The 16,888-nt window shown below is 44.7% G+C and overlaps 1 protein-coding gene across 3 annotated transcripts in view; it reads right to left on the reverse strand.

Moving 5' to 3' along the window:
• The window catches only part of Farp1 (FERM, ARH/RhoGEF and pleckstrin domain protein 1), a 304,589-nt gene that overhangs the window by 211,713 nt on the left and 75,988 nt on the right, over window positions 1-16,888 (reverse strand). For all 3 annotated transcript variants that reach the window (XM_008823592.2, XM_008823588.2, XM_008823591.3), the window contains exon 2: window positions 11,496-11,689. In XM_008823592.2, the coding sequence (XP_008821814.1) occupies window positions 11,496-11,666 (171 nt within the window). In that variant the 5' untranslated portion in view covers window positions 11,667-11,689. The remainder of the gene's footprint in view (window positions 1-11,495; window positions 11,690-16,888) is intronic.

Consider the following 16,888-nt stretch of genomic DNA (forward strand, 5'->3'; position numbering starts at 1 on the left):
GAAAAATTTGCCCTTAAAATGGGAAGGAAAGCAAATGTATGAAGCATATTGTCATGTCCATGACAGTGAGTTCACAGTCAGCAAACTCTCTGCAGTTGAGGTGAGAGTTGAACAGACCAGAAGAGTGTGATCTGAGCAATGGTGTGAGCCCCAGAAGCTTGATCATGTGCGCCACACACAGGAACTGCTATCATAGCTCTAGAGCCTATCTGGACTCAATGAGCTGTTAGCATCACTGAAACCAAGTGTGATGGCTAATCCTGGGTGTCAACTTGACTGGATCTGGGATTAACTGAAATGAAAGAGATCTTCTTGATTGGATCATCTGAAGCTAGAAGACACACCCTAAATGTGGGTGTTACCTTCTGATGGCAGCCCCTATAAAAAGCCAAGGCAGAGGAGAACACGGGGCTTTTTGCGGCTTGCCTTCTCTCTCGCTGGTGAGTTCGTCTTGCTGCTGTAGACTGAAGGCTAGCTAATCTTTTGGAATTTGTCAGACCTTCAGCACCAGATTGGGACTACTGAGACATCCAGCCTCGTGGACTGAGAGACTACGGATTCTCAGCCTCTCCAGTGTGGTACAGCCATTGTTGGACTACTTGGACTCTATCCTGTGAACTAATCTGATAAACCTCTATACATACATATTCATTCTACCGGTTCTGTTTCTTTGGAGAACCCTAACTAATACAGGAAGTTCATGAAAGGAAAAGAGCCATTCTCCATGTGTCATGAGACCAGAGATCCCTCTTACCAAGTCTAATAAAGCATATCTTCTAGGTACTTACAGAATAATTAAACCAAGGGAAACAATTATAAGACTGTTCACAATAATATCTGAATTTTGTTTCAACTCCTCTAGTCATTATATGCTATAGTTACTAAGGAAACTGTCACTTCATTATCATCATTTGGAATGTGCTAATAACATGGGCCACTGAGTACACAGATGCCACAAGTCACAGGATTTATATACATAAAAGATATTTTGTTGGTGCCTGCCAGTGAAACATGCCCTACAGATAACAAGATTGAACGAAGATGCTGAGGTCTGTAAATGCAAAGGGAGGAGAAGAAAAGGCCAGAGGCCCAGCCTCAGGGCTTTAATGTTCTATGAGGCAGAGTCTTGGTTCTCTCCTGAGAGCATGTCCTGGCCAAAATCAACTATCCCGTTGCAGGATGACCTCTGTGGACTGCTCCCTCCTTTGTTCAAGGGCTTCTGGTCGATGTCAGTAGATGGGAAGAGTAGCACTAGATGAAAGCTCGCCATCCCTCCCATTCCCCCTGTGAGACAAGTTGCCATTTTTGGAGTCACCAACATGGCACTGCTCTCTTACTATGTTGAGATCTAAAGTGATTTCACCAGCAATCTGCCTACAGAAATCCATATGGTGAACCACGATAATGTAGGTTTCAAATAAATTCCATTAAAACTACAGGATGAGTGTGAAACACAACAACCACACCATTCTTTTCCAATGCTTGCTAACAGAATCCTGGGAAGATGCTAGATCTAACCTGCCAAGCTTAGGCTTTAACTAAGGTGTGGCAAGTTAATGACAGTGGCTTCTGTGTGACATCAGAGCATGAAGAATTGAAATATAAAGCATGCTGTTACTGAGCAACCAGACTGTATTTGCTCCTTCCAGTGTATTCCACCATTTTCATAACCAATCAGGAGCCTGAGGCTGGAGGATTGCCAAGAGTTTGAGGTCAGCTTTAGTTACAGAATTGAGACCCTGTCTCAAAAAATTTTAAATAGCTGAGCTTGGTAACACATGCCTTTAATCTCAGCACTTGAACTTGGGAGGTGGAACAGGTGGATCTCTTTGAGATTAAGGCCAGCCTGGTCTACATAGGGATTTCTAGGCCAGCTGGTGCTAGAGGGGAACCCTTTCTCAAACAAACTAAAAATTATAACAACAAAAACAATAGATTTTGGGTACTGTAGAGATGGCTCAGTTAGTAAAGTCTTCAGGCATGAAGACCTGACTTTGATCTCCAGAACCTATAAAATCCAGGCACGTTGGTACATGCCTGTACTCTTAGCACCAGGGAGGTGGAGACCAGGGGATCTGAGGGGCTTGCTGTCCAGTCAGTCTAGCTGACTATCCAGGTTCAGTGAGACCCTGTCTCAAAAATTAAGGTGAAAAGTAGTTGAGAAAAGCAGCTGACATCAACCTCTGGCCTTCACAGCCCCACAAACACACACACATACAAAAAGTAAATAGAAATGATACATTTTCTAAAAATAGTGATGCCTTTGTTAGCATAGTCAACAATGCTCCTATCATATCCACTTAAAGAAAGATGATATTTCTCATATGGCATTTGTCATGCAAGGGTCTGTGTTAGTTGATCCTTAGTGACAGCACTGGGTCTCCCAGACTGTAAACCTAAGGGCTACCTATGGTCTCCACTCTCTGGGAGCTTTCTGCTCCCAGCCCATCCACTGCATAGTCTTTCAATGCCACCTCCAGGTTTTCTCATGTACCTGTCAGCTCTCTGACATTCTGTCTACAATACTCAAGCTCTAGCTCAGCCCTTATCAGTCATCATCACCATGTGTAACTGTCCAACACTGACTGCCAAGGCCTCAGGTTGCTAGGCTCAATCTTGTTCAACTCATCCTCCCAACAAGAAGAACACCTTTCACAGGTACAAGTGTTATGTTATACCATCCCAACTGCCCCTATGGCCTCTGACAGTCTCACAGAGCAGGTTAAAGACAGGAAGAAGTGTCCAAGGGTACTTCAGTGGGACTCTGCCTCCTTCACCTAGCTCTCTGATCCACCCCATGTCTCGAGGTTCCGTGAAAACTTCGTAGGTTACAAACCCAAGACAAAACAAGTACTTCTTTCCCATCACACTTTTGCCAGAGGCCTGTGGAGCTGACTGCCTGCTACTACTAAATAATGTCTGGGTAGTCTTGGTACAGAGTCTGGCATACAGCAAGTACAAGTACTTTCTACAAAGACTAGCTGTTTTCTTTCCTTTCTTATCGCAGGCAGCACCTTGCCTTGCGTGCAGATAAACACTCATGGAACCCATATCATATTTCCAAGATCACAGTCCATAAAATAAAACCAGAGTCACAGAATCCCATTGTGGGTATCTGGTTCAACTTCCTGTTCATACAAGCGAGGAAACGGATAACTATAAACCTTTTCCATAAAGGCTTTTCAGATTCTTTTTTTTTTTTTTTTTTGAATGTGTTCACTCTATCCACAGAAAACTCCCATGGCAAACAATTAAAAAAAAAAAATCAGTCCAACTTGTATGTACACTGTTTTCAAATTTCCATTCAAAGATAAGAGCACATCCTTCAAATGAATGCACAATGCCAACAGGGGTCTCAAAATCCTGAGATTACCTTGAAAATGTTTGTCAGGGCTGTGGCAGATAAATGTGGGGATTTTGTTAGAGCATCCCAACTTTAGGGAAATGGAGACATCCTGGGGCTTAGAAAATAGAGGAGACTAAGAAATCAGCAAAGCAAAATTGCATGTAAGGTTTCTGAGATATATATGTGTGTGTATATATTATATATACATATATGTTTTATTAGTTTGTGTTTTTTTAACTTTAAAAATTTTTTTTTAATTTTATGTGTATACATGTATTGCCTGCAGGTAGGTACGTGCACCTGTGTCATGCAATGCCCTCAGAGTCAGAAGAGGTTGTCGGATCCCCTGGGACTGGAGTTATGGACAGTTGTTAGCTGCCATGTGGGTGCTGGGATTTGAACCTGGGTCTTCTGCAAGAACAACCAGTGTTCTTAACTACTGAGTTATCTCTCCAGCCTATTTGGGGGTTTTTTTGAGACAGGGTCTTGCTATTTCAGCCCAGGCTAGCCTAGAGTTATATAGCCCAGTAGGCCTCAAAACCAGGGCAATCCTCCTGCTTCAACCTAGCATGTGTTAGGAGTACAGAAAAGAGCTGCCATGCTCAGATCCCCCTTCATGTTAAAGCAAACAGAGCTGAGGTGCAGAGACGCTGCAACAGGTCCATGAAACAGCAGCCCCTGTGCTCAGGCTGAAAGATGCTTTGGGCACACTGTCCAATCAGCCTCTGGTTCCCTCAGATCTAAAAGCCGCGTGGGATACATGACTGGTTTAGGCAATGATCTTCCGACTCTAAAGAAAGCTCGGGACTGAGGCTACACAGAAAGAGGAATGACCCTCCCGATGTAAGTGTGCCAGTGTTTATCTTAAGTGCTTCTGTGTGCTTTCTCTTTTCCATCAGACCTGTGCAACAGCTCGGCGGTAAAAGCAAGGTCTCAGCTGTGTGGAAGAGCAAAAAGGAATTCAAGACTGAAACAGGCAGGGCTTGCCTTGTCGAGAGCCGTATGTGCACTCTGCCGCGTGCTTTTCCCACACGACACTCATTTTAGCTCCATTCCAGGCCCTGAAGTCAGCCTCCTCCTTACTTAGACGAGAAAGCTATATAGCAGTGAGCTGAAGTCAGGGTCCAGAGGCCTCCATGTTGCTGCTCTTGCCCACTCTGTTATTAAACATAACTAAAAATATTTATTATTACCACTTAAAAGAGGGGGGAGGAATCAGTGTCTCAAACTTCCTATGTTTTCTTAGACTATGGCCCATTTTAACATCAGAGGTGGACATTCTTAATTACAGTCTATTCTTTTTATTTATTAGGCCCTATTAAGTGCTTTTTTTTTTCTTTTAGGGAGAAAATAGCAAACAGCTGTTAAAGCATTTCTATGCTCATGTCTGCACTGAGACTCACTTTGATCACAAGACTCTAACTAAAGCCGAAGGCAGAGCATAGTTTAGGCCGACACTGAAATTTGGCTTTTTGCTCGTAAGGAACGAGGAAAGGTATTTAAACAGTATTTTGTTGGACTGATTAATGAAAAAAGAAAAACATTTTTTTACTCCATTAAAATAGCCTTTCAATTTAACCTCAGGAGGCTGGACCCAGACAGGCCCCATTTATCATCCAAAGTTAAATAATGCATAGAACTGACCAGGCAAAGCAGGGTGCACTTCGAAGCTATTTCAAAAACTTGGCTAATCAAAGGAGCCAAAAGCAACACGGATAAGAAGAGATAAACGTTTAACTTATTTTTTAAGAGCCTAATAGACACGTGAAACTCCCTAGCTTGTTCTCACTGAGGGTAGTTTCTTAAGAGGTCTGCTCTGGGCCCTGGCCTTAAATGGCCAATTAAATTTTATGTAGGTCTATCCTGTGCTTCCATGACAGTCAGAGAATACCACAGAGAGGAAGAAGTGCTTCTCCAAACATTTAGATACAGGTGCATTTTCTCTCTTAAGAAGGAGTGGAGAGACTAGCAAGCTCACCAGGTGTTGCCAAGCAGGGCCTGTTCCCTAAGAATACTGAAAGAGAAACAGAAAAAGGAGTCCTACTTCATGAAAACTAAAAAGGACCAAGCAAGCATCAGCTGTCAGCCTGGGCTTTTCCTGTTAAAACCTCAGGACCACGCAGATGAGACACAGGGCAAACTTCTGCTCGGTCTCTTCTACTAAGTCCAAGCTCAGGAAGGCAGCTTTAAAATCCTGCCTACCACGACCCAGGCCCTTTCCTGACCCAGAGCACAGAGAAGAACAAGTCCTCCATTGACAACCAGCCCAGGTTTCAGCCAGGATCAGAGAAATGAAAGCCCTGTTTCATCTCAAAAGGTAATAAAATGAAACCTCTGTTTAATCATTGAAGGCCTGACTTTATAATGCTCCTAATTAGGTCTCCAAGATGGCTCAGGCAATTTTGCTACCAGTAAAAAAAAAAGGGGGGGGGGGCCATCTATGTGGTCTTATTTGTGACATGCAAAGAAATAGCTTTTCTTCAAGTGAGAGGGGTCTTCTCTGACTTCTATAAATGTGTTGGATTTTTCCATTAGTGAGGTGTTACTGTGGAAAAAAAAATTGCTTTCGGTCTCAGATCTCTGGCTGCCAAGTGGTTCAGTGAGCTCTACTAGGGAGGTAACCACCATGTACCACTAAACTGTATCACCACAACTTCTGATGCCCTGTGACGTGTGTCACATATAGATCAAATATACCCATGCTCAGCATGTCATTTTCTGTAGCGCTCAGTGGGCACACAGTAATTGCCATATCTGACTAGACTTTAGGAACTTTTTTTTGCTTTGTTTTAATAATCCCCAAGGAATGCTGGTATGTACCTATAATCCCAACATTCGGGAAGCTGAGGCAGAAAAATTGAATGTTTCAGGTGAGCCTGGGTTACATAGCTAGATTCTATCTCAAAAAAAAAAAAAAAAAAAGTAACAACAAAAATAAAACAAATAATCCTTAAAGTGTTAACCATCTAGCTGGAAAAGCACAACAAAAGGTCACAAAAAAAATCATCAACGAGGATGTCAAGTCAACATGGCTCCCAACTTCCAAACCGAAGTAAGGACAATAAAGTTTTTTTAATATCTTATTTATTATTTTTATTCTATATGTATATATGAGTGTTTTGCCTGCATCTACATAAGTGCACCACATGTGTGCAATGCCCAGAGAGGCCAGGAGAGGGTGTTGGATCCCCTGGAATTGAAGTTACAGACAGTTATTAGCCACCATATGGGTGCTGGGACTCAAACCTGGGTCCTCTGAAAAAACAGCAAGTGTTCTTAACTGCTGATCATCTGTCTCTCTACCTCCTGACAATAAAGCTTTATCTGGATCAAACACCTCATTTTGCAGATAAGGAAACTGAGTCTGAGCACCACAGTATGAAGAGCCTCATTAGTCAGAGGCAGAGAGCAGACAGAGATTTCCAGGCTACTTAGAGGGAAAAACTAATACCGTAAGGAAAGAAAGCTGCCCTCTACCCCTGGGAAGGGCCTGGTGGGTGGGATTTTGAGAAATAAATTGGATGGAGGGGTAATCACAAACACGCAACAGCTGGAGCAGCCCAGAGCTGGGAATATAGGAGGAGGGGGATCGTGGTGAGGTAGCCAGATGAAATAAGAACCTCTTGATAGACTGAGCTAGAGCTGAGGAGGCAAGACTCTTTTTAAAGACTGGGACTATGTGTGGAGGCACACACTTTTAATCCCGGCACTCAGAGAACAAAAACAGGCAGGTATTTGGCCAACCTGGTGTCCATAGGGAATTTGAGGCTAGCCAGAACTACATAGTGAGACCCTGTCTCAAAAAAATAAGACTGGGCAGAGTGAGACAGTGGTGCCATGAATCTCACAAGGGCAGGTGTCTGGCTCGGTGGGAGATGGTTAAAGTGAGGGATCCTGTGGGCTGGGTGCCGACGCCAGCCTGACTTTAATGCAAACCCGAGGAACTGATGGGAAAGCTTATCAGGTGAATTCTCCCATCTGAATGCTGAGCTAGCACCAAGCACCTACCTCCCTGAACTTGTGTAAGTGTGGAAAGAGGGTGGCGGGTGTGACTGTCCGCTGTCCTGGAGTCATGAGTCAGATACAGGCAGTGAGGGAGAAACAAGGCTTTGCCTACAAGAGCTCCCATTTGGCCACATTTAGCAGGCAAACAAATCCGAGTTTTTTGGCATAAGTTGCTAATGCACAAGCTACAGCACAAAGCCTGTGGCTGAGAACAGCTATAAGGGGTTCCAGCCAACAGCAGACCCTCAGGCCAGGCTCCTGAACGCTTGCTCCCAGGCTCCCTAAGGGAAAATATTCACACTTGGCCCTTAGGCTCTCAGACTGAGAGCTCTAATAGCTTCTGATGAAGGCAAGTGGAAGACAGGAAGAGCCAAGGATAACTTCCTTCCATGACTACTATAGAGGCCGAGTTCTCTCTCCACTCCTGCCAACCCCCAACAGGCGCACAGCATCTCCTTGCCACGGCTTCATCTGCCCAAGAGGCAAAGCCTGACTCCTTACTTCCTCTGCTTTTCCCAGCTCTTCCTACACTGACAACAGCTAAGGAAAAGAATAAACACAGGGAGAAGCTGCCATCTGCTTCTTCTGCAACAGCCATGGAGCAGTGTTTGTTTACCAGAGGGTCATGAGGACCGGACACATAAAACCTTCTCAGGGACCTTCAGAGGTGGTGGCCTGGCAGGGGGCATGTGATTAACCCTTTCCAAAGCCCAGGGCTCACTGTGTTTTATAAGCTCCGTAAGAAGAGAAAGTTACATTATCAAGCTGAGGTGTGGCTTATTTGCACAGCGCTTTCAACATCAAGACAATAAAATGCCAGGCAAGGGTGTCCTATAAATGTTGGTTTTGAACTTTTCACGGTGCAGACAGAAGTGCCTAAAAAGACAGTCCAAGTTCAGCAGTGAAGGCGCTCACTGAGCTTGCTCTGGATGGAAAGACTGGCACTTGCTACCTTGATTTTTCAGAACGTTAAACTCTACATAAAAATGTTTCTAAAGGTTACAAAAAAAAAAAAAAGGAAACAACCATGGAAAATAGATTTGTTTCTTTGTGCCAGGAAGCGTTTGGAGAGCTTGCATTTAAAATGACTGTTTTTGCCTACATCGACATTTTAACACAAAAGTAAAAAAAGGCCCAGAGACCCAATCCTCAGGGAAAGACAAGGTTCACTGAAGACAGACCCCAAAGGAAGCTCTAGAGACTTCTGACCGTGTGCCTTGTTCATCTGTGTGGCAAATGCGTGTGAGCAATGAAAATTCATTCGCTCTGGACGCCCAATCCCGCCCACGTGGGCGAGAAGGACACTTCCAGGGTCAGACCATTGGCCTTGGTAAATTCTTAGCAAAAAGCTTTGAAGCAAGATTGCAAAGCAATTATGCGGAGCTAGTCTCTGCAATCCCTCAGCCACTGTCCTCCCATCCTTGAGGTGACTGAGTCACCAGGCAGCCTTGATGACTTCCAGCTGTGGGATGGCCTGGGCTCTGTCTGTTCTTAAAGCACACATGGCAGAGATTTAGAATCAGCTCCAGCCAGAGTCAGGCTGATACCTACTCACCTGTTGCCTCCAGGCTGCAAAGGCAAACTCTAACCCAAGTAGGAAAGTACAAACAAAATATGAATGGAAGGGACATATCAAAATTAGCTACAGCACTAAGTTCCACTTCTAAAATAAATACTGAAATGTTGTAAGCAAATGCTTAATGAGCAACCGTTACCATCTTCCCAGCAAATGCCAGGGACATGCAGGAGATCAGAAGGCAGGTTCTTACCCTGAGAAGATGGTTATGGGCACATTGGTGCCACAAATCCTATCTACTAAACACTCAATACATGCCGAGAATAGCTCTAAGGTATTTTGTGGTTTAAATTTCATGTAGCACGAAGTAGGGTTTACTATTTATTTCATGAAGAAAAGGCAGGTACTAAGAGGTTGAGTAACTTGTCCAAGAGAAACATAAATAAACTAATAGGGTCATTCAAGTTGCACAGGATTTCTTCATGGATCAAGGAAAAAGGTTCCTTCTAGACAAAGAGGTTAAAAAATGCAAAGAATAGTTATCAAAAATTATAATGATAAATAATTGCATGTCTATGTGTGTGTACAGGTGCATGTATACAAGCATGTATGTCAAGACCAGAGGACAGTCAACCTTGGGGGTTTTTCTTAGGTATCATCTACCTTTTATTTTGAGACAGGGTCTCTCACTGGCCTGGAACTGGCCAAACAGGGTAGGTTGGCTGGCCTGTAAGCCCCAGGATCTGCAGTCCCCACCTCCCCAGCCCTCACTCTCACTCCCAGATTTTGTGCATGGGTTCTGGATATCAAACTCAATTCCTTGTGCTTGCATTTTACCATCTGAGCTATCACTCCAGGCCCCGAATAATTTTAAAACAAGAAAATACAGTTTTGTTACTCCATGATACCTCCACAGTTCCTATACAAATGGTAGCTGGGGATGGTTTGGTAAGGCGAAGAACATTGCAGTTGAATGCAATGCAGTGATCCCAACAGTGCACGCAGCAGCGTTTGAGAACTCCTCTATCCCAACCTGCCCTAGAACACCATTTAATAGAGGGCATGGCTGGAGCCTGGGCACCTAACAGGACCATAGAGGAAGCAGAAACTGAATACTAGGCCAAACCAGTCTGGCAAGACAATGGAGAAGGGAGGAGGAGGAGCTTGTGTTCTAGAAAAGTGGATGGCAGGTGCTTTCCCCATGCACTTTACAATTCTAGAAATTAGCAGTAGCTTTGTTCACTGGAATATGAAGTCCTAGGCCAAGTCCTTGGAAGATGAATTCCACAGCAAGAGAATGCGAATGGTACAAAGGCCATTTGCAATGTGTGACAAAATGGGTAGTTTTAAATACAACTACTCTGAGGTTTGTCTTTCCCTGAGACACTTAATTCACACTCCCTAAACAATGTTCTATGAAATAAATATAATTTACTGAATCACGTCCCATAAATGATTAAATGATGGGGTAATACTGACTATTAAGTTTCAGGCACTCCAGCCAACAGCAATAATGAACTGATTGTCTCCGCTTTAAAAACAGGTGTGTTCCCAAAGTCTGTCTGTGTGTCAGCTGCTTGAAGTTCAAGAATTACTTTCCTCCTCCACAATCAGTGTTAGATGCAGTGGTTGGTTCCCAAGACGAAACACGAAAGACTGAACATGAGGTGTGTTGGGCTCAAGTCAAGGCCAAGGAGTATAGCCCTTCAGGAAAGGAAAAGTGCACTCTGAGTTTTGCAAGCTTAAGTATGTGTGTATCTGTACATGGATACACACACAGCACCCTCCGGCCTGGACACCTCCACAGGCTGCAACTCCATAATTGGCCATGGGTGCCTCAATGTCTGGCAGCAGCTCCTTAAGCAGGAGGCTAGGGAGAGGCTGAGGCAGAGCCCTCAGCAGACTGCAGAAGCGAAGCACGTGAAGGTAAGGGCTTCTGGCAGGAAGAGGGACCCTAGGACAGCTACCATAATGTTCCTTCCCTGACCCCTGGCTCTGGCCCTTGGGTGGGAGATCTGTAGTAGGGTTTTCTAGGCTCTCCTCTCACACCACAGATAAAGCCCATGAGCTTGCTTGTTCCCAGTGTCCTCATGTGAAAATGCTCAAAGATGCTACTGGATGGTTTTCTAAGGATTTCTTGTTCCAGTATTCAATATGATGTTAAGTGGGACCAATACACATGTGCATCAAAGAGAAGATTCGCAAACTGGGAATTAAACTGGGATCCACAGAATATCACTCATCCCTCCATTTCAAATGTTAACATATACAATGTTGTGTGCATGCATATTATATGTAATTATACCACATACTCTCTCTATATATCAGCTATACATGATACACAGGTTATATATTATATGTAAAATATACACTCACATACAGTGACATCTATTTATATATAGGAAATCACAGTAAAACTCCAGTCAGGCCATCAATGTCACTATGCATACATATAGTTCATGCACAGATCTGAAAACTAGACCACCCAGAACCAGAATGGGTCAATAATGCCTACTAGGGCTGGGGAGCTCAGAGCCTCTCGGGACACCTCATGTCACTGGATCATTGGTGACCATCCCACTGCAGGCTGTACACACCCTTGTATCCCTCCACACACCCCTGACTTACTGGAACTTCGAATGCCTCCTGGGTGTCATCCAACATCTGGATTTTGACAGTCATGAGTTTTCCTGAAGGTGTGGGGGGCGGTTTCTGTCCTCGTTCCAAGGTGCTGATCCCCGAATTCTCTGGGGCCCCCAGTCGTGATGCTGGGGTAGGCTTCTGTTCTATTTCTCCCATGATGAAAGTAACTTATACAAAATCTGCAGGAAACAAAGAAAAATATATCAGAAGAGGGGACCCTTGGAAAGCCACCTGGGTGACTTGCCGTGGTTCCATTTTGCTTTGGGAATCTCCCCAAAGCACACTCACTAGGTAAGGGAGTGATACATCCGCCACACAGGAATCACATGTAGCAGTCTCTGGTTTATCAGCCTACAATGTCACCTTTAGGCATGCAAATACTTTTGCATGTTATTCATTTGCATTTTTGCATATTACATGTCCTTTCTAGTTGCAATCAGCTCTTAATTAGTCACACTACAGACTAAGTTACGCTCCACATATTATTAATCAGTGTCTCCCAAGATCAGGCTCTACTTTACACACCTTTAAAGTCTGGTGGGAAGATGACAGACAGGGCCTGGGCCCTATCATTAGCATCCACTAATTATCTTGTAGGGACACAGTAACATTCTAAAGGAGGTGGGCATTCTCAAGATGAATGAATAACACACACTGGAGCACTCCAGTTGATAATCTGAGAAAATAAGCACACACAGAGACACACGGACATGAGGCCTGTTGCCTGGGCGCTGCCCTCCATTCCTGCAACTTGTTTTGCTGATGAGAACTTCCCGGTTCATTTCTTTGTCACCCACTGCTCCAACTAGCCCCCTTTTCCAAGAAACCTCTGTACATATTATAGTATTGACAAAGGTATGTTTCTAGAAACAAAACAGTCCTCTGTTCCCTGAATAGTCTGCTCTTCTCTCAGGACACCCAGCCCTCTCCTCCCACTGCCTCAGTCTTGCACTACGTTGTCTGGAAACTTGTAAAATTGCTTTAAACATAAGGGCAAACATCACTTCCCAGACACACAGGACAGAGCTCGGGTGCTGCACACACACCCCATACTTACAGCTCAGTGAAAGCCACTCCATGTGGCTGAGCCTGTTTACTGACCTCATGGCTTGAGGAATACCCTAAAGAGGTCCCAACCCTCAGTTTCCCTGTATCTTGGCACCTACCAAGGCCCGATGTGGCACAGAGTGGAGCTCAAGATAACGGCTGATTCTGTGTCGCCAAAGCACAAAGGAATGAGATGTCAATGGAAGATGTAACAGTTAAAAAGGGGACAGGGGAAGTCGCCAACCTAGGGGAGCTGAACTCAGTTTGGTCTTAAACCTTAGATAATACATAAAGACAGGAAACATATGTGGGAAAGGCATTCCAAGGATGTGGAAGAGCACTCACACAGTTATGGGCAAAGAGAAGTTGGTGTGGAGCTGGGAAGGTATCTCAGTTGATAAAGTATTTGCCAAGTAAGCATGAGGACCTCTCTGATCCCCATCGCTGGACAAAGACAGGAGGATCCATGGAGCTTACAGGCTATGCAGTCTAGTTAAATCAGCGAAATCCAGGCTCAGTGAGAGACCTAGTTTCAAAAAATGTACAAGGGGGGAGGGAGGACGGGGAAGAAAAAAAAGAGGCAGAGGAAGGAGGAGGAGAGAAGGGAAGGGAGGGAGAGAGAGAAGATGGGAAGTGGAGTGTAAATCAGGGCTGAAAAGTTAAAGATGCATTTTGCAAATGGACTAAAATCAGACCACCGAGAACCTCAAATGCCTGGCTGAGAAGCACAGTCTTCACCCTGTAGGCAGCAGAGAGCCACGGGGACAAGCATAGTGACACCAAAGAAATGCAACTTTAGAAAAATGGACCGGAAGATGACACATGACACGGGAAATGAGAGCGGGGAGGGCTGGGGAGTCCAGCTTCAGAGCAACTCTAACAACTCAGGCATGATGTCACAACTTGGACGGAGGGGATGGAAATGGAAAGATGGCATGATAAGCAAGCCTGCTTTTGTGGAAAAATTAACCCAGTGTTAGCTACTTACTGAGAAACAGAACTCACCTCACTGTACAAGTAAAAGTCATGGGTGTGAATGAGAAGATGAATGTAAAACCCAAAACACAGAAAGACCCACCATGCCCTGTCATGAGGACCAACAGAAGACAAGAAAATAGACAGGAAGGGAGGAAGAATGCACCCGCGGCACTTAGTGACAACACAGCCAAGGAGAGGCCATCACAGGGTCATTCAGTAACAGGTACAGAGCTGGCCCTGTCTTCAAACAGGCCACCCTCCTGCTCTGCTCCTCAAGTATTGCCAGCTAGTTTGTAAGTCTCATTCTGGAAGGTTTCCTGCCCGGTTCATTCTGCTTCCTCTCTTGAAGAGGCAGGTTCCCAGAAATTTTCTAGTAACTTCCTTATGGAAACTCCTGACCTCTTCCAGTGAGACCCTTCAGGTTCTCACCATAGGCATAAGTTACCTCAAAGTCACCCCATCAGAGAATGTAGGACCCCATCAACAACGTGTATCACACCAATTGCCCTGGTCTGAAAACTCATATCCTCCATTGGACAGGAAAAGGGCCTGAGTAGCAAACACCTTGCACCTGCTTCTCCCTCCCCACCATTCCACAGTTGTCCACTGAAGCAAGTGAGGAATGATTATTCACTCCTCATCCAGTCCTGAAAATTAGTTCCCACGACAGGACAATGCCAGACCTGCCCCTCCTTTCTACACACATACCCACTGAAGATTCTACTCAGTTACCTCACCTTTCTAATTTCTGCCCCAAACAAACCTTCACCATTAGAAGAGGTGCTAAGCCACTTGGCTATATGGTCTGGGCTTTGATTAGTTCACCTAGTTGTATTGAAAGACAACACTAGACCATCAACCTGTAATGCTGAGCATGGTGCCTTGTGCCAGAGTAGAAGACAGACCACAGATGTGCACTCGATGTGTCAGGTCAGGTGTTGATGTATTCATTATGAAGTCAATTGGGTTCACAACCCTCTTTATAAACCAGGCAAAATATATTTCTATAAATGTGTTCTACTTGATATCTTGTGGGTAAAAATAATGTAACCTCAAGAGGAAGCCCACTCAGTCAGCTGAGTCTTCCGCATTCCCAGCCTCCTCTGTGTTTTCCTACTATGTGCTGAGCCCCAGCCAGAGAGCCACTGCCAGACAGGAAGGGAGGGACCTAGTGTAGTCTCCCATGTCACTTCCCACCCAGGCAAAGGTGGAAGAGCTAGAACTCCACCTGCGAACACAGCATCTTGTCCTCATTTCCTGAGCCAAAGGACCACTTTCTTTCCTAAGATCCCCAGATGCACTTGCATTTTTTTTTTTTTTAGCACCTTGCTATCTAAACCTCTACCTGAGTCAGTGACTAACAGACCTGGCTATCTTAACTTCCTCTCTATGTAGCCCTCAAATGACCCCAGGCCTGTATCATTTATTTTTCCGGGTATTGTCATTTCCCAAAGGATGTCACACTTGCTTTCTGTTCTCGTGCTTGCACACAGACAGTGGCTGTGCTTAGAAAGCTCTGTTGAAGCTTGGCATGGTAGTACACGCCTTTAGTCCAGCCCTAGGGAAGCAGAGGCAGAGGCAGGTAGATCTCTGGAGTTCAAGGCCATGCCTGGTTATATAGGGAGCTCCAGGCTAGCTGGGGCTACAGGGGGACCCTGTCTCAAAAAAAAAAAAAAAAAAAAGCTCTGTTGAATTAAAATGAAAAACCAGCCAAAAGCTCTGAGTTAAAACCCTAAACAAGGCCAAAGAACATGGAGGGACACACGGAGAGGCAAAAGTTGAATTCAAATGCAAGACCAGCCACAAGCTCTGAGTTACAATCCTAAGCAAGTCCAGAGAACATCGGAGGAACACTGGTAGGTCATAAACCAGCAACCACAATTGGTGTTTGACATCAAAACTCAGACGCCTACAATACAGCATTGTCTTCTGGGTAAACAAGTCTAACCAACCCAAAGACCTCCAGTGCATAAATATTAACCAGAGCTCTATTTACCTCCGTTGACTTCCCAGGATGCCTAGATTCCCAGAAGACCAGTCAACACAAGGACACATTTACTACTACAAGCGTCCCACACCTAAAAACAAGCTGTTTGCAAAACTATCTTACTCTTCACATCCACTTGAAAAGTTACTATACAAGAGGAAAGCAACAAAATTTTTATCTGGCAGAGAAAAGAGGACAAGTGAGCTGTCCTGCAGTAATATACCCGCTTAAAGAGTTCCTCTTGTAACTCACCCCAAAGCAATAAGGAGCCCACACAAAAGTGCAAACTCCTTTCCTGGGCTGAAAGATTCTGAAGCCCCGGAGTAGATGCCCAGCCTGTGGGGAAGGTCAGACGGGGGCGGGGCGGGGGGGACATACAAGATGCTTGGTAGGTCTGTCCTGGTTGCAGATCTCAGACAAACATAAAGCCTGGCTCCCCACAATAAACAGGACACCCTCAGCTACAAACCAGCAGTGATGTTCTTAGAATGACGGGGACAGGTGTGCAGGTGCATAGGAACAGCTTCCCTGGGCAGAGGTAGGATGAGGTGAGGAACCCCACAGGCAAGCCATATGGACAAGAAGCAGCCTGGTGCTAAGGGGAAGGCAGTATCTGCAGAGAAAGCACTGCCAGGGTTCAACTAAGTCTCCGCAAGAAGATCAAAGGTTGAAAGTTGACCCACCATGCACACCCAGTAATCGCAACTTGCATTAGCATGGGACAGGGCCCTAAGCTGCCTGTGTGAGATTCTTGCAAATACCTAGTTGATAAAGAACTCCTTTAATAACCACGATGTATCCTGATAAAATGCTGGAAGAAGTCTGCAAGCATCTGCAGGGTGGCTCACACCTGTAATTCCAGCACTCAGGAGGCTGAATTAAGAGAGTGATAAGTTTGAAGCCAACCTAGGCTACATAGCAAAAAATAATAATAAATAAAAATAAATAAAGCAAAAAAAAGAAAGTAAAAAGTATTAACAAATATCAGGTGATACCCTGTAACAGAAATGTCATGTGCAAGATTCGTATTTTGCTGAAAGTGGGCATGGTGACATATGACTATGTAGTTCCAGCACTTAGGAGGCAGAGGCAGGAGGGTCTAGAGCTCAAGGTCAGCCTAGGCTATACAATGAGAGCCTGCCTCAGCCCCTAAAATGCCCAAACATATTGTCATAAATTCACAGAATTTGATAAAATGAATGAGCCCATAAACAAGAGGATGTGAGGGTCTAGAAGAGTCAGGACATCAGCAGGAAATAAGACACAGAGGCACTCCTTATGGGAGGAGGGAAGGATGGATAACCATGTAAACTGATCGTTCCTAATCCAAAATCCAACATCTGAAAGGACCCCCAATCTGAAGAAG

The sequence above is a fragment of the Nannospalax galili genome, unplaced genomic scaffold (genome assembly GCF_000622305.1).
Source record: "Nannospalax galili isolate Female #2095 unplaced genomic scaffold, S.galili_v1.0 scaffold528, whole genome shotgun sequence".
NCBI classification, from domain to species: domain Eukaryota; kingdom Metazoa; phylum Chordata; class Mammalia; order Rodentia; family Spalacidae; genus Nannospalax; species Nannospalax galili.